The sequence below is a fragment of the Ambystoma mexicanum genome, chromosome 7p (genome assembly GCF_040938575.1).
Source record: "Ambystoma mexicanum isolate Mex_15411 chromosome 7p, UKY_AmexF1_1, whole genome shotgun sequence".
NCBI classification, from domain to species: Eukaryota; Metazoa; Chordata; class Amphibia; order Caudata; family Ambystomatidae; genus Ambystoma; species Ambystoma mexicanum.
Window position 1 is genome coordinate 173,997,529 of NC_090939.1, and position 19,093 is coordinate 174,016,621.

At 41.4% G+C, this 19,093-nt stretch overlaps 1 protein-coding gene across 1 annotated transcript in view; it reads left to right on the forward strand.

Annotated features, from left to right (window-relative positions):
• Window positions 1-11,234, forward strand: part of LOC138525801 (putative gastrointestinal growth factor xP4) — an 89,758-nt gene extending 78,524 nt beyond the window's left edge. The window contains exons 5-6 of the mRNA XM_069636015.1: window positions 7,472-7,618; window positions 10,772-11,234. Coding sequence (XP_069492116.1) covers window positions 7,472-7,618; window positions 10,772-10,785 — 161 coding nt within the window. The 3' untranslated portion in view covers window positions 10,786-11,234. The remainder of the gene's footprint in view (window positions 1-7,471; window positions 7,619-10,771) is intronic.
• Window positions 11,235-19,093: the final 7,859 nt, after the last annotated feature.

Here is a 19,093-nt window from a genome sequence, read left to right on the forward strand (position 1 = left end):
CCAATAGAGGATCTTAGCTGGTATAAAACCTGGACGAGTGCGGTCAAAACACCAATGCAGTGCAACTTAGGGAGAACAACTTTAAGCTGCCCTGTCACTGATATCTTACCCCTGAATGTACATAGAATGAACTCAGCACTTACCTCCAACTGCTGGAGATGTGGAGCAACCCCAGGTTTCTTTTTCCATATGTGGTTGGTTTGTGCCCAGATCCAGGTGTTCTGGAGTGACGTGGTTGCCCAGATTAAAGAAATATGTGGGTTTGGGTTGGAAATGGACCCTTTGTTCTGCTCCTGGGTAATGAGGATTCACAGGGCCATCACAGACTGGAAGCCAGAAACTCTAGATCAATTACCCACTTCTTGGTAGCGGCCCCGTAGTGTTTGCGAAACATTGGAAGTCCCCGTTGGCACCTGATAAGAAGGAGTGATAGGTGGAGGTGTGGTTTGTGGCCGCCATGAGCAAAATAGATGGTGAACTACATGGGGGGACGGCACCATTTTTAATGGACTGGAGCCCGCTGATAACGTTTGTGAATAACCACAATCATCCCAACATCCAGCATAAACCCCATGGGATGGCATCGTTTTCGCTGATATAATACACAGACTGAGATTGGTACTTTACGCTGATATCTATATGTAGTGCCACATCTGCACCTTGAATTGGCATTGATTTGTTTCATCTTGGATGTAGATGATGTGAGTTGTGTTTTGATAAATTGTTTAAATGCTTTCTATCGAATAGATAGTACTAACGGGATTAGCGGGAATTTGGACAAATCAATATAGTTCTCACTGTCTCTTCTATTGAATGTGAATGTGGATCGGAATTGCTATTGGTCCAATTTGACTTATGATTTACTAAAGTCTAAATGGCAAAAAAAAAGAAATGCCAATAAACGGCAAAATATTCTGTTAAACAGAATTAGCCGGGGGGGTGAGGGGGTGCACTGAGCTAACACTTGCCCCTTATCCCACTATGTTGCTCATGCTGGTTCGGGGTCGTGGTTTTACAGACACATTGTGCTGCGACATCCCCCATGTGGACCTAAAGTCCCTAGTGTGCTCATTCTTGCACAAAATCCTCTCTCTTTAAAGAAACAATGAAGTCATTCTTGGTACCATTCCATCTTCCTGGAAATTCCCTACTCTCCCATGCTTCTGCTTCCGCAGGATACAAAGCCATGGCAGTACAGTGCACCCCTCTTAAAATCATCAACCTGTCTGTCTGGTGAAAGTGATCACCCCAACTATTGTCCCAACCCAAGATGTTAACTGTGGGAGTAACTCCCACACCGATTATGTCAGAATATTTAAAACATGCTTTTCCAATCAGCTAGAACAGCACTGCATGATGCAAACCTCTTGACAGTCACAGCACTAGTGGCAATCGGCTGAGCCACTGCACCATTCATTGATCCCAGTATGTAAAGGTAAATGCTGTGAACGATGACCGGTGCTTAATACACATTTATTAATCTCTTTAGACTGTCCACCTCCCTTTCCATCACATCTCCCCCACCTCAGGATGTTCTTGCGTCTCGCCATTGCTCCAGCTCCTAAGTTTCCCATATTTATAAACATTGCAGAAGCCTAAGTTCAAACCTGTATCTTGGAGTGGCCCCAGGTAAAACGATGTATAACTCCAGGTAGTCTCGGGCGATGGCCAATTCCACTTAAAAACGGTCATAACTGCAAGTATTGCAAACATCATTTGTCGATAAGGTCATAAAATTGAGCGGGCATTTCAAATTAAGCTTTATCCCATCATCTCATGCAGCATAGGTCTGATAATAAAAAGGCCAAGATGTTTGGCTCTGTGCCATTTAAGAAGATAGCAAGACTTCTTAATATCATGCTCGGTCTTCATAATGACCCATTTGCAGTATGTGGGATCGCTAAATGTGTGGCTCCCCAGCCCGGATTACACTCCCTAAGGGGGTTCCTGGTATCTTGGAATTCCATCCTACTTTTATCCTTTTCGCCAGAAAATCTTGGTTCTCTGAGTAATGTACCACAAAACCACAAACTCTAATGATTGACTGCTGCACAGCATAACTGGCTGAATTTGTTAGGCCAAAGAGGCCGGGGAAGATAGCTCAGCAATATGTCCTCCAGTATCATGCAAACTGGAGGCAAGGTGCCCTTATTGTGCCCCACGGCACGCCCTTGTGAAGACCCACCCCCTCAGAATACCTTGAGCAAGTGCTAGCACTAATGGTGTAGTAAAATCTTCAGCCACTTGATTTGTAAACCGTATGTGTATTCTCACATGTGTTTCTTGTACTGAACTTAAGTTGGCACTGCAATTATATGCCCAGGTACCCACACCATTTGCCAGCTGAATCTCTAGAATGTTATCCGGATGATATGTGGGGATGCACTGGTTCACAGCTGCTTATCAAGTGCTAGGGCTGGTTCACCTTTGAATATAAGTGTGGGGTCTTAGAAAATGTTAAAAGATATGCAAAGGTCCTTATTAGAGAAACTTTGCGTCAATGCAAGCACAATTAGCACTATGGCAAACGTTAGCCAAGTGGAAAAGACTAAGGGCCAGATTCATGGAGTTTTTTGCATGGTTTAAAGTGACTTTGCACTGCTGAAAAGTGACTTTGCCTAGCTGACATAACCCTGATTCATGGAACTGTGCAAAGTGAATTTTTGCAGTGCAAAGTCCATGCGAAGTCATTTTGTACTGCAAAAATGACTATGCACTGACTTAATCACGGTTTATTACGCAGTCGCACTCAACTCAGGGAGTGACTTCCCCCAATGGATGTGGTGCACAACAAATCACTGATTTTATTTGGTTCAATTTGGTGAGGCCTCCAACCCGTCTCGCACACAACCCCAAAAAATACCTGGTGCCACAATGGACTAGGAACCAGGCCGGTGTGTATTAAGAATATACTTATTAATTTATTTAACTCACATTTTGACAAACAGATTACATCAGCCACCAGAGCTGTGGCAACACAAGAACAAAATTACTTCGGTAAAGGCACCAACAGAGATATAATACTGACATATGTAATCTCAATTATTTCTTTTTAAATCACCCACCAATACAGAAAAGAACAATTCAAGGCACACAGTGATTTCTGATTGAAAACACAATGTTATGATACCTTTCCTCCCAGCAACCCTCACCCTACAAACATCAATTAAGCTTGACTCCTTTGAATGGAAAGCAGTGGCAGGGATTGGGAACACAATGGAAACATTGGATTTTGAGTGTCAACCACAGCTGCAATGGGAGAAAGAAAAAGCACATGGGGAAATTCGTTTTGCCACGTATAAAAGGAACAGGTGGGGTTTTGGGGTTTTGGTCAGAGGACAATGGGAAAATCGTTTTTTGGATTAGGATCACTGATGCAATATGAGAATGAAAAGCAATTTGAAATTTGTTTTGATACATACAGAGAGAACAGGCAGGGCTTTAGGGTTTTGGTCAGAGCACAATGGAAAAATAGTTTTTTGTATTAGGATCACTGATGCAATGTGAGAATGAAAAGCAATGGGAAATTCATTTTTCTACATACAAAACGTACAGGCAGGGCTTTGGGGATTTTGGTCAGGGCACAATGGATACAAAGGTGCAATTTTGTTTTCTACCTTACACATGCAAAGTTACTGCCATGCTTCCCCTTCTGTTTTAAAACAAAGGGGATCAGTGGGCAATTTTCTTTTGCACCCTGCACACTCACATGGAAATAGGGCTTTGAGATTAGTTCTTTTGGCAAATCGTTATATATATACCAGTTCACAACACACTGGGAAGGGATTGTTGGTTTCGAATGCCAACAAATCCGTGATCACTATAGCGGAATTAATTGATTTACTTTCATTAAATATGCTAGGGATCTACACAGACAGAATGTACTTAAATGGGAAAATAACTAAAACAGTGCTCGAGAAATATAGGGCCTACACAATCTATGGCTTTGGGGTAGTTTATACTTAAAGGAAAGGCCTGGAACTGGGCATCAGTGAACCGCGGGGACTGCAAGGGGGTCAGTCAAGGATCTCCTCTGATTCCTCCATGGGGTCCCAATCAGGTTCTATGTCTCCTGGTTCCTGCCTTCAATGCAAGATAAAGGCCCCTGTGCTGGGATGTTTCTTGCCAGATTTCAGCAGCAGCTTGCCTCTCAGAATTAGTGGAAGAACCCCAGCTCTAGTGCAAACTAATCTACTTATAGGGCAAATGACATCACTAACTTATCAATGTTCTCACAAAAGTGATTGGTTGATTATCACTACCCACCTCCCACCTGTGTGCTGATAGGACCAGTGGATGGGGGAGCGAGTTATAACACCTGTGGGAGGAGAAAGCTTCATCATCCCACTTTGAAAGCTGGGCTTGGTCTTGTTTTTGAACTCAAAATCTATCAACATGGCAAGTAACCTAAATTTTCAAATATTTACATGTATGAATATATTTTGGAGAACTATATTTTAAGGCAAATCAGATAAGACTAGTCTTAACTCTGCACGCCCTTCCTATGCAGAGATACAGTTTTTCATAATTTACTCAGGAGCCATATTAATGAAAAATATGCCACTTTACAATCTTCATATTAATTATTACCGGCACAATCATACCAACTCAGAATCAAGGGAAGGCCCAAATCACATTTTCATTAATAACTTTAGATATGTTTATCCCACCAAAATCGTTTTAGCATGATCACAAGGGGGAGACTGCCAACCTATAAAAGTCTGGAATGAACGTTGTGGCATGTACGCTGCCTATGTTATGCAATAAAATGTAGTTCTCCCATTCTAACAAAGCTGTAGTTTCACTCCTTTTTGACAGGTCCCCAACCTTTGCTCTTCCTGTTTCATTTCTCTTCAGGCACATGACTCAAGCAGAGAGGTCTGTGTTTAGATCCTGTCTCCCCCTTCAATGCCTAATGGCTACTAATTGATTTTTTATGGGACTTGTGACCCAGAGGTCACAAGTGCTGCCAGAACAGACATGGCTTATCAGTTTTCCACCATGTTTTCCATCTAAAGCATTGTATTTCTTTCTATATAGTGAAGTACTGGCTTAGATTGATAATGACACCCAGGCCTCTCTTGAGGGCACCAGAGGGTGGTCCTGGAACTTAAGTTTCCTTTCTGAATAAATGGCCTTTCATGCACCCAGCCACAAATTGCCTTTTAAATTCACACACAATTTCAATTTTAAATAACATGTTATAAGGCACACAGTTTCAAAAGACATCCAGATTACTTATGGATTGTACATGTATATGAGAACATCATGCCCAAGCTTGAAAGTCTAGTGGGCATTTCGCTTAACATACTGTAATTTCGGAGGGAATAAAGAAAATTACATTATTTAATTTAATTTACATGCAATGCTCCGTTTCACTTCAGCTTCTTGGAGCACAATTCTGGTATCCCATTGATGACACTGTGCACTGCGGTTTCTTGATGTGCAAGTGCAGCTCTCCATGGAATGAATCAACACATCATTGCCGCGTGTCTTTCTTTTCCTTCCTGAAAGGCATTGCACACATCTTTGCACTTTTAGAGTCAGGCCGACTTTCTATATGTAGTTCAATTGGCTTATGTCTGTGACATCTTCATTTCTGTGCTGGCATTATTTCAGTGAGCATTCACAAATGACTCTGGCATCTTTAGTTCTGGCCTTCAGGAGCTATATTTTACCCCACAATTTGCACAGACTTTTCACTGCAACAATACGCTTTGAACAGTTTCATGAATCAGGGTTCGTGTCAGCAGTGCAAAGTCATTTTAAAGTGTGCAAAATAGTCCATGAATCAGGCCCTATTTGTGGAATTTTCAGCACGGTGCAAACTGACTTTGCACTGGCACCAAGTGTCTATGCTCTGCAAAAATACACTTTGCACTGCTCTGTGAAACAGGGCATTTGTTGGCAGTGTAAAGTGACTTTGCACTGTACTAAAAATTCATTGAATCAGGCCCTAATTTGTTCAATGCGTTTTTGCACTTCACACTAGTGCCAAGACTAAGGCAAGCATTGACATGGTGCAAACATGTATTGAAAGAATGTTCAATGCATGCGTTTGGTCGATGTCTGCCTTAGTGCTAAATGCATTTCCACAGGTGCACATTTCCTGTAATACCACTGTCGGAATTGTACCTTAAAGTGAGCCACAAGTACTTGCTTTAAAGCCTTTTTTTTATTCTAAATATGAGTATTGTAGTAACAGTAAAACGTGGTATTGCAAATTCCACATGTTTTTAAAATGCCATTAAAAAGTGTGTGATGTAAATATAGATTATTTAGGACATGAAGTGGCATCCATATACCTACCTCATGCTGTAAATATCCCATGCAATCCCAACTCGCACCACAGTGGTATTGTGAATATTAGAAGAAAGTCTTACCACCAAAGTCAAAGTGAGGCCCTTATAGTTAGACATGGTTTGGTGGAAATGTGGACATGATATTACTGCATTTCTACCCTGTTTCCTTATATTCAAACACAACGGGTCACTTTGCATCAAATACAAGGGACTGCCAATGCTTGCACTTAGGTAATGTAATGTAATTGGTTATTAATAATGCGCTTAATACGCAGAGGTTTCAAAGCATGGACCCGGGGATCGAACCTGCGTTGCCCCAAGTCGTCTTGCTTTCAAGGCAAGCATGTTGCACCTGAGCTATCCTCCCGCTGCATGTGGTGTTGGCCCCCACCACATGCAATTTTAATCTTTCAGAAGGCATAGTTTAAAAGGAAAGAGTAAAGCCAAAAAGCGAGGCAAACTCCCTTTTGCTCTTTCGTTTTACTGTACATTGTGCGAAAAATAAATGAATGCCACCACCAAATGATGCTATGTGGGTGGCATTTATTAATGGATTCCTATGGAATGTGCCTGCTCTTGAGAAGATGAAAAACCAAGACGGATTCCATAGGAATTTGTTAGTTTTAAACCTGCATGAAAATCACATGCAGATGTAAAATGCAATGCCCTGACAAGACGGAGGAGGCCTGCACGGCTGAGATCTGCGCCTGTGCCCCTCGCCTGCCTTGTCAATGCTGGAAAATGGGGTGTAGAGGTAAATCAAGGTCTAAAAGCATCACGCTTTACACATTTTACTCATTTACCCTGATGCGTGGCATACCTCACTGCATTACAATGCACAAATGTGTGGATCTATGTGATTACTGTGCCCTGTTTACTGCGACCACCGGAAATGACGAGTTTTGCTTATTTCGACCCCCATATATATGCACGGGATATCCCCCCGGGCCCCTGTGGTCATTCATTGTATACTGTACCAATCCCCCCCACAGTAAACGGACCGCAGTAATTGTATAATCCCAAACGCGTTACCACATTCCACCTATCTCTCAATAATGCTGCTAGTATATTGTACTAACACTATTTTGTGTAGCCATTGTGCCGCTGACCCAGGGTGGATGCTTAGTACTGGGATATGATAATCAGAATATATACCTTTTTTTCTTCAGCTATCGTCCAATGCGGCCTCCAACCAAAGGCCAGGACTAACTGTGGCTGGGGAGGAATTAGCCGCGACCAGTGCCTTGGCAAAGGATGCTGCTTTGATTCAAGTGAACCCAACATCATCTGGTGCTTCTATCCCCACGTACAAGAAGGTAATTTGGTGTCTAGGAGGCAAAACATGGAGCTGATTTTTGATCTGTGAGATAATAGATGTTGCATTTACTTATGAATAGTCTTTCTTTAACCCTTGGCTGCCCTTAGGATTTCGATGCATATCTGCATTTAGTGAGCCTATTTTGCCCCAGGGTTTTATATATATCTTTTCCTAATTGGCATCCTAATTATAATCAGACCTACAGGCAAGGTGTTAAAGGTGTTAAAGAAAAACCTGGTCCAAATTCCCAGAGCGTTTTTCTAAGGGATTGTGCTATTATACAACACTTTTGTGAATCAGGCCCCCTGTCTCTAGGCTATATGTGAGGCATGTACCAGACATCTAGTAAGTATTGTATAAGGCACAAGCTGAGTCCTCAGTCATTCCTAGACTTATGGTCATATTGGGACAGGGCAAGTAAACATTTATAAAAATGAGGAATGGAGTAAGTATAGAGAAATTAGAAAGATTTAAAGATGTCACTCTTTTTGTATGGTCAAACAAAAAAGTGCTTTTTCTGGATGGGACAGTCAACCTGCCACTGTCACTGGTGGCTGCCAACTCTTTAGGAAATAAGGAGATTCTGGTTTATGGTTCTAAGTAAGCCTGAGTGAAAATCCCGAATCCTGCCAGCCAATCCCAGCGGACTCAATCACTGGATTCAGGTGAATCCATGGGAGCCTTCGGAATAACTGTGGAGTCCGAATTTCTCTTACGAGTTCGGACGAGATCAGGAAACCCGTGCACGTAAGTAGGCATCGTCCACGGATTAGGCCAAGTGTATCATAGTAACATCGGATTTGTGTATTCTCGCGGGAATGTAGAAAACAAGTCTGTATAGAAAACAAGCAACCTCCTGTTTCCTTTGCAGGTTGAGTTTATCTCAGGAAGGCGAGGCAGGGCTGAAGTAAGCCAAGAGTTGGACAAAGAGAGACATTTGTGAGGGATTAAGCAGAATTTCTTTTTGTTGGGGGTCGGGTGCGTGATATTTGGGATTGGAAAACTCTTTGTTTTTAGCAGGAAAATCAACTCACCTGCTTGTGTGTAGGTGCGGCCCTTCAATTCCTCATCTGTCCAACTGTTCACGCAGGTGTTGTTTTGCTGCACACTGCCAAATAACGTATCACTAATGCCAACTGCCTATGATCACCACATACAACAATGTTTCCAACATAGCCTGCAATTATTTTATATTCCCCCAAAACAATTCAACTCATAGTGTATGAGTTTGCCTGTTCAATTGACCTAGCTCTGTGCACATTCCTTCTCCTCCCTACTGCTAAAGAATGTGCTGTGTTGTGTTCCACAGCCAATCAACCTGCCACTAATCTCCACCACCTATGATCACAACCTCCAACAGTTTTTTTCTCAGCACTCCCATATGTTTCTCTGTTCCCTCAAAGGGATTCAACTGCTTGCGTGTGAGTGTGACCATTCATCAAGCTGGCCCCTGGGCAAATTCCTCCTCCAACCAGCAGGTGGTGTGTTGCATCACACAGCTAGCCATGCTGCCACTAATATCTACCACCTTTGATCACCACCTCTAAAAAAAGTTCTAAAACCCCACAACGTTTTCGTCTTTTCCCACAATTATTTTCGTCTTTCCCCAAAATGTTTTCTCTGCCCTCAAATAAGTTCAATTAAACTGCTTGTGTGTGAGCATGTGTTCAATCAAGCTGGCCCAATGCATACATGCAAAGTAATTTGTTGCAGTGCCTGGTAGAGAAAGTGAAATCTTTTAAACCTATCCCAAATATCCTGCCTTTGTGTGAAATGCATATTTCTTGTAAATGGTGTGTGAAAACTAAGAAATGCAATGATATTGTGTTGAGCACTGCCTAAAGTCACACTGCCCACGTTGTCTTCTATAACCTAGGTTTAATTTTCCTTTCTGTATCTTCCTGTAAATATATTTAATGCACAACTTAGAAATTTGTTTTTAAAAGCCAGAAAATCCCTACCTAGAAAAGAAAGTAAAATGTTCCAGTTCGAAAACAGCAACGAGACTAGTAGTCCACATCGCCCAATTCCCTCTCTGAAAGATTGCAATTGACTGCTGAATAGCTCCAGCGGGGGGGCCTTCTACTCACCAGGAGAATTTGCCTGCCCAAACCTGTTTACCCAAATCTGTTATAAGTTTAGAATGTTCGGTGGATCCTGAATACAGTGAACATTTAGGTGATTCCAGACTTGGATGGATAATTCGGCCCAGGTTTAGTTCTAAGTTTCAACTAAGTTTCAACCCCATTACACCATTTAAGGGGAGCAGGGGTTGCAGGCGGGTCTCCCGCTCCCCTTAAATGGTATAATGGGTCCGGGGGTTGCGGGTGTCCCTCGCATACTGTACATGGATTGCAGTGGCAAAACCACTGCCTTTTTGCCATGATATTTTGTGTGCACAGCCATTTTTGCCCAGGTTTTAACACATGGAACCGAGTAAGAGGGGATCAAAATAGTACAACATTATAAAGTACAGCAAATCAGGTCTGGACAGTCCTAGGCCTGATTTATGGATTTCTTTTGCATAGTGCAAAGTGATTTTTCACTAGTGCAAAGTGACTGTGCACTGCCAACAAACACCCAGATTCATGGTGCAGAGCAAAGCGTATTTTTCAGTGCAAAGTGACTTTGCACTACAAAAATATACTTTGCACCAGTCTGTGAATCAGAGTGGAGCAGTGCAAAGCATATTTTTCAACGAATTTGTTGGCAGTGCCAAGTCACTTTGCACTGCGCTAAAAGCACCATGAATTAGGCCCTAAGACATCTGCGATGCACACGCTCAGGGCATAGACAGGAACCTTGATTCTGAAACATTTGCACTGGTGCACATTAGGAGATACTTGTGAGCATCTCAGATTTGCACCAGCTACCTTAACCCCGATTCACGATGCTGAAAACTGGAGCAAATCTGAAGCATCGTTGAGACTTGCAATTGTAAATCTTTGCAGATTGCATTTACATTTTGTTGAACTGGCATGCCTACTTTTGGGTTTTCTGTGTTTTAAAAGGTCATGCTATGTTTAATGGGTTTCCTGCGCCCTTCTTCCCTTGCAGCATTCCAAGTACAGATATGTGGCGTCTCCATCCCACCTTCTACTGTAGTTCGATATGTCCCTTCTTCACCCAGTCCTCTGTCTTTGTCTTTCAGAGATCACCAACTAAGCAGGACCTGATCTTCAGTAATCGGCTCCGTCGACGCCATGATAATCTCATCATATGATAGTCTGCTGATGACGAAACACCAATCATTGCACGAGTGTTGCTAGCAACTGCTCCTATTTTCTGTCCTTCTGGCAATTTGATGCATTTCACTGTGGAAATCCTTTGCTATGATCTAAATGTTATGGTGCATGCTCCCGGCACCACCACACAATACCAATTGCAAACTCAGAAGTCTAATGGTGCATACCTCAACACCCACACGCCTCTCACATCTTAACATACTGTATTCTCTATTGTATTCACATCTGGCTAATACCTAAAGCAGGATCATTTAGCAGTTTCCTAAAGTGTTTCAGGATTGGCTTTCTTAATGTTCACTCTATTGTATGATTTTTCATGATATCAAAATTTATTTTGAAAAGAGTTCAATAAAAATGGGAAGAAAAAAAGACATTTTTAAAGTCTAATTATTGTATTTAATATCTTTACAGGTGAAGTTAAATAGAATACTTCATGCATCAATTGAAGAAGAAATTATCCCATACAATAGAGCAGCATGTCATGTGCTCACGAGACTGCTCTGTTCGGTATCAGGTAATATTATCCCCATATATATGGTCGCCGTAATTAATATCGCCGGGAAAAGGTTGTGGCGATATTATATGGGTGACCATATATATGGGGACAGGGGCAAAAAAAAAAAAATGTAAAAAAAAATGTAAAAAAAAAAAAAAATTGGGGGTTGCGGGGGTGCCCCCGCATGTTCCATGCAATAATGTCGCCACAAAAAACGGCCATTTTTCACCGATATTTTTGCATGGCGAGATTTTTGTGGTGACATTATTTCATGCAACCCTCTGTACAGCCAGCAGGGACCATTTGAATCCCTGACTGGCGCACGCAGCCTTTAATACATAATTGTGGCCCAAATGATGTTATTATGTCAAGTACAATTTACAGTATTGCTGATGATTTTAGGTGCGAGTAATCCTGGATGCCTATTCCATACTCCGTGTCTCGCTTTCCTTTTTCATTATAGTGCCTAAAGGAGGTGCTTTCAAAGTTCTTGGATCTACATTGATAATGTGTCAGAGTTGCTCTTGAGACAGTTCATGTGCACATTTACACCGTTAATGAGCTGTGGGTCTGTTTACAATGTATTAAACCTTTCTGGAAAATGTGATTTACGGTTTATAGTGACAATTTCAAATGTAATAATTTCGAATGCCTTTTTTTCGAAAGAAAAATGCCAAAAAAAATGTCGTTTTTTTAAAATTATTTTTTTTAATGGGGGGGTTCCCTCCCAACCCCCTTTTTTTAATTGACCCTTTTTGTACCAACTAAACCCTAAAAAAAACACATATAATTAAAAAAAAATATTCGACACTTTTTTTTCTACAAAAAGGCATTCGAAATTAGATACCGTGATTTACTTGTTTTACTCTGAGCTCAAAAAGCATTTTTTTCACATGTATCAACTTTGTCATGGCAAACTGATATGCACTGCTGAGACTGTTTATAATGTATATTACTGCTGAGGAACTGTGTCCTTCCCTAGGGCAAACATGCTTTCTCACGGATAGTATGTTTACTATTTGTAGTATGGAAGTCAATGGACAATAGTAGAAACTGATGATGGTCCTGGACAAGTAACCATCCAATATTTTCTGCGAATCCGTGGTAGCTTGAGTTTGGGCTGGAACTGAATATTTAAGGCAGACATTTTATCAGACTAGCATTCAACCAGTGAGAGAGTTGTTAATTGGACTTCATTGATGGCAATCACCCACCCAGGACAACACACTTTTTAAGTAAGTCTGCGCCAGCAGCTTTTCGGAAGGGCAGAGACACCACAGTTAAGGTGGGGTGTGTCTGCTTGCATAATATGAAACACAGATTGATACTTTCATCATATTTGCTGTGGAAAGAGAGATACTGACTGTGCTCCTGTGACATCTTGCATACAGTATGTCAACCCTTTTAAGAGAGCGGAAGCAGAAAAAGTTCCATGCAGCCACATAACGCCTCACTTTGGCGCATTGTATGCAGTTGTTTACTTGGGTTCTCTTGCCCTATCTTGCATTCTCGGATGCGAGATCCCCTCACCTTCGACATCCTATAAGCATGTTCAGTGATTTGCATTAGATGACCGCGGACATATTGTATGTCACCTAATGCCATAAGCAGGTGATCTACAACAGCACGTGGGGAAAAAAGCGGTGTTGTAATTGTCTCACTGGCAGAGCCAGAAGACATCTGTTAGCAAGAACCAAATGAACGTGCACCACTTTAATTCGGTGCAGTGGTAAAGTGTGATGCACAGCAGTCAAGCAATATTGATGAATCGGCAGAGTGCTTTTTTCCGGTTGAGCAATTCAACTACACTTAGAACATTTTAAGTTGGTCTCACGAAATTTGCACATGAAAATTAAGGAGATCCTGCAGGGGTGGCATCTAAAACATCCTACCAGAGCAATACTACTGGTGGGCGACTTCAACCGCCATTGTGTAGGTGTGGATGATGAGTGGCTGCTTGAGTTGGGGGCAGTGGCATTAATATTCCCATACGAGAACATACTCATGTTTGCTTTGCTCATGATCCAGTAATGATGCACTGTAAGAAAACATGTGCATGTTTGTTCTGCCAATATATGGCAGTATCCCCATGTAACAACATACTCCCCTATGCTTTTACCATTAGAAATGCATGCCAAAGTATGAAAACATGTCCAAACTGGCTGTACTAAAATGCCAGTCGAGCTACACAATGACACTTATGCTTGCTTTATCAAAGATGTCCAATACAAAATGTCATACCACAATAACAAATGGCTATCATGGTTGCATAAAAGTGTCAAAGTCTCAGTAAGAAATGGCTAGACTGGTTGCATGAAAAATGCCAGTCTTACTTCATAATAACACTTATCATGCTTGCTTTACCGGAGATGCCTATTGAGAAATCTCATACCACAATAGGAAATGGCTAGACTGGCTGCAGTGAAATGCAAGTCTAGCTACATATTAAAATGTATCATGTTTGCTTTATCAATTCAAAATGTCATACCACAATAAAACATGGCTAGCTTGGTTGCATAAAAGTCCCGGTGTTGCTTCATAATAACACTTATCATGCTTGTTTTACCAACGAGGCCTAATACTAAATGTCATACCACAATAAGAAATGACTAGACTGGCTGCATTGAAATTCCAGTCTAGCTAAATGATAACACTTATGCTTGTTGTATCAAAGATGCCCAATACAAAGTGTCATTCCACAGTAAGAATAATACAACTGATCCTGCTTGCTTTATCAAAGATGCCCAATACAAAATGTCATGTCTGAGTAAGAAATGGCCAGACTGGTTACATAAAAAATGTCAGTCTTACTTCGTAATACCACTTACCATGCTTGTTTTACCAAAGATGCCCAATACAAAATGTCATACCACAATAGGAAATGGCTAGACTGGTTGCATTGGAATGCTAGTCTAGCTACATATTAACATTTATCATGCTTGCTTTATCAAAGATGGCCAATACAAAATGTGATGCCTGCTCCATGGTGCGCCAGCGCCTTGCACTTAGACATAATCACATGAATGATTCATTTGATTATGTGTGATTGTGAGGCACTGGGGGATTCAGGGGGAAGATGCATGTCAGGAGCTGGGGTCCCAAGGTACTGCCATGTCCACCCCCTGAGGCGTAGAGCAACTCACAGGCACACATTCATTGTGTGGATGCAAGGTGCATGCGGGGGGGGTGGCAGTCATGGCATTTTTACTAAGCATATATCAGATGCCCATTAACAAATGGTATTATTTCCCCATTGCCCTGCAGCGCCTCACTTGCACAGACAATCAATTATGTGTGCATGCAAGGCACTGGGGGGCTTAGGAGCCAGGCTTGATATAGCATGTGAGGCACTAGGAATCCCAACAGACTGAGCTGGCATTCTCTACTGGGCATACTCAGTAAAAAATGCAATGCCTACCCCTAGGGCTCTAGTGCCTCACGCACACAATGAATGTGACTGTGTATGCGAGGCGCTGGGGGTCACATGGGTCAGGCATTGTATTTTTTACTGGACATCTATGATAGATGGGCAGTAAAAAAAATGACACGCCTGTCCCCTGGCTCCAGAGCTTCTCACACGTGCACACAATCGCTGTGGTTATGTGTGTATGCTAGGCACTGGGGCGCTAAGGGGCCAGGCATGGTATTTTTAATGGCCATCTATCATACATGTCCAGTAAAAAAATACCATGCCTGTCCCCTGGGCCCCACTGCGACAAACGCACACACACAATCAAAGTGATTTTGTATGTATGCTAGGTGAAGGGGCACAGGGGAGCAGGTATGGTATTTTTTACAAGATATCTTGTCCAGTAAACAAATACCACACCTATCACCTGGGCTCCACAGCGCCTAACACACCAAGGGGGCAGGCATGGTATTTTTTACTAGACGTCTATAGTAGATGTCCAGAAACAAATAGCACGTCTGTCTCCTGGGCCCCACATCGCCTAACACACGCACACAATCAAAGTGATTGTGTGTCTTTACAAGGTGCAGGGACCAAGTGAATGAATTCATATCAGAAAGAGAATGCCTTGAAAAACAGGAACCAGAAAGGGGGGGTTCTATACACCATCACTACCAGTATATCTATCTATATCTCAGTGAAGAACCAAAAGAAGAAAGAATAAGACCAAACCCAAGGAGTAGGAATAAAGTTACCCATGATAGCACAGATAAATGCTGTAAGAGCGTTGTAGTACCTGAATTAAATAAAGACAAGAAGCAATAAAGTGAGAGTATAACAGTGTAATTCCACAATATCAGTGGTGCAAAGGGATGCCCAAACAATTGGTAACTGGTGGTATACTTTCATTTTAATAAACAGAAATAGCAACTTGAGAAAATAGTGGTGAATACTGAAATAATAACAGGGTGAAAGAAGACAGGGTGTAGACCCAGCATAAAAGAAAAATTAGAACAAAGCCAAAAGATCATTGCTGGTAAGAGAAGGTTTGTTTCTTCATTTTCTGATGTATCTAAAACTCTGTCTTATCCCAACAGTCCCAGTCATCATGAAAATAAAGTAACCAGTGAGCTGGACTCAGAGGGCTGCTTTAGTGCGGAATGGGTCGATAATAGACAAGTAACAGGTACACAAGCTAGGCAGGTTGAAGGAAATGTTCAGAAACTGCAAGAAATCGGAGACCAAACTGAGATGGCATACACAGAAACACAAAGTGAGTTTATAGGGAAGGATACTAAAGGGTCTGAAATGAAAGGTGCACCATCAGCGTCTAGAACCCCACTAAGTTCTGTGAGGAGCTAGGAATGAGACGCAGACACAGAGAGTTAATAGTGTTGGCTATAGACTTTTATTTTAAACAGAAAGGAGGTTGGAAATGACTTGCTGCCCCTACTCTAAGAGGTATTTTCCCTAACTAACCCAAAACTAAGGGTTTGCACGATGTCAAGATGTCCAAATCAAAATGTGCTGTGTCCAAAGTTCTATTCTGGTCCTGACTTGCTAAAAATACTTTCTAAGCTGAAAAGGGTAACGTGTTGTCCTTGAAGAGTGTACAAAAATGTTTGAGTTCAAAACGAAAGAGGTAATTCTAACACAAAAGATTGCCAATTGGATGACTTTCACAGTTCAAGGGGATTGTTCCCTTCCCCCAGGTTTTCCTCTTATAGATGTCCAGGCTCCTAAGGGTAGGACCCTTCCTTAGATTTCTCTGTTCAGTAAAAATGGTTTGTATGTTAAACAACTTGGCTGTTAGGCTTAATTTCATATGATACCTGGTGTATTCCCTTACCAGGCTTCTTTCCTCTTTAATGTAATTTCAACACAGCCTTCTGACTATAACTGGTGTATCCTCATATCAGGACTTCCTCGTGTGATCTACTTTACACACTTGCCAACTTGACTTTGCCTGGTATATTCTCCACTTTAACAAACAAATGATCAAGACCTTAAGTGATGGACAGAGCTGATTACAATAAATTATAACCATGTGCTATACAAAATCAATTGTTATTTATTTGTGCTCACACTTCATTGGTAACACTTGACAAGCTCTAACATTAAAAAACACAACTTTGTTCCAATGCGTAATTTTCCATTTTTAATTTGTTTCCACAACTACATACATATCCAGTTGATCAGGCGTACCCATTTATAAACACATTCACACTAAAAATCAATCCAAACAATACATACACGCCCTTAAATTGAATTAAGACTCCACATTAACAACACCGTTGACACATTTCCATGCACCCCATTTTTCTAACAGTGTGTCTATTCCTTCGCAACCCAATAGTTGTTGACGCATGTTTCAGCTGGACTAGGCAAGCTTTTAGCTATGGCTCTCTGTTGTTCCAGCCTTCTCCAGGACAGTGATGTGTGCCTCACTCTGTCCCACTCCTTAAACCATTCTGTACGCATGGCTACCTATAAAATGCAAACATAATTCCTATTACACTTCAAATTCTGTCCCCACTTGTACATTTTTTGCTTGAGTTAATCTCCTTATGCTTATGTAGCATATATGTGTGGAACCTGGACCTACCTCCAAAATTAAGCTCTAGGCGCGGGCTTCCAAAAATTACTTTCCCCTGTTCAGGTAACTGTATTAGTTGAATAAGGACTCATCTATTGGCATCTAAATAGAAACAAGAATGAAACACATTCTAATACTGACTGGCAGCACTCTCGTTCAATTAGCTTACATGTAGTCGGTTTGACTGAATCATGGGTATCTCCTCTTTTCTTGCTGTCAATATAGCTGGGGAGATCTAAGAGAAACCAAAGACAAAACAAAATGGAAGCCCATATTTTTACAATGCTGTTACTTTGTGGCTCAGCTCACTTGATCTAATCTAGATCCCTGTCTACTTAACCCTTATCGCGACGATTCTCCTCACCGTTGTGTGTTTGTAACGCTGAATCCCCCTGCTCCATGTGGTTTCTCCACACTCTTGCTTCGGTAAAAGCTTTTATCATAATATATGGATTGTGAGGAATCCCAAAATGCCATTTTACTTTGGGAATTACATCTTACATCTTACATTGGATGTTCACTGTGATCTGATTTATTAAATCAGAAGATCTTCTCTAGTTAGGGCCTCATCACGAGTTGGACGGTATCCCGGCTGTAATACCGCCCATCTTTCATAGCGGTAGTGCCCACCAGTCCAGCGTTATTACCTCCGGATCACGGGTTGGTTGTTAACGGTAAATCCCCATTCCCCATTGGATCCATTGGATCTAATGGGGAATGTTTCTGTACTAATAACATGTGCTAATACATCCAGCGGTAATATCGCTGAAAACAGGGCACTAAATGGACTTTTCAACTCCAGAAAAAAGCTGTAAAACAGCCCATTGCTGCTGCATTTAAGGGGTATATTTAAGGTCTGCATTTAAGGGCTATTTAAGGGCTACAGCCCAACTCATGATGAGGACCTTAGTGTAGATGCTCAAGATTTTTACAATAGAGAAAAGCATACGATCATGCTCAAATACCACCAAATGCAACACAATTTCTGTTGAAGGAATCTACTCCGGCATTTACAAAACCATTGCATTGAACTTAAAGCAAAGAAAGAATCAGGAATGTTGAACATCGAGTGAATGGATTTGTGAGCATCAATTACAATATCAGGTCACAGGTTTTAAATTGTGATTACACACCATTGGTGTAATTCCGATGAGCCAATCAGGATTTAGCAGACAATTTATGTTGCCGAAAATATCAGTCTTGAAAAGGGAACATCTGTTGGGTAAGACCCATTACAATAGGAAATTCATCCCAGAGTATACCGAAATGACAGAACCTCTCACCAAATCGTTTAAAAATAGTGGCCCTTGGTGCAGCACGAGGCAGTCCTTCAGCTGAAGAAATGAATGGTCCAAGCACCATGCCTTGCTTACCCAGTTAACTGACAGAAATTCTTCCCCAAAACCTTTTTCTAAGACCTGTATGGATGCAGTTTTGTATCAGAAACATGGGAAGAATAAAAAGGTAATAGCGTATTCTAGTATGCCATTCTCCCAAATTGAGTGCCCTTTCAATGAATGTGAATGGGCATTGTTGACAACCATGTGGGCGCTACAAAACATCCACCCATCATCCAAGGTAAAATGGTAATAATTGAGACTGACCACCAATACTATCAATATCTTCAAAGTGAGAAAATGAGGTCCAGAAAACTTTCTAATCCTAGGATTACATCAAGGATTGTATAAATGCATTTTCCAATAGAGATCAATTATTGACAGAATAAC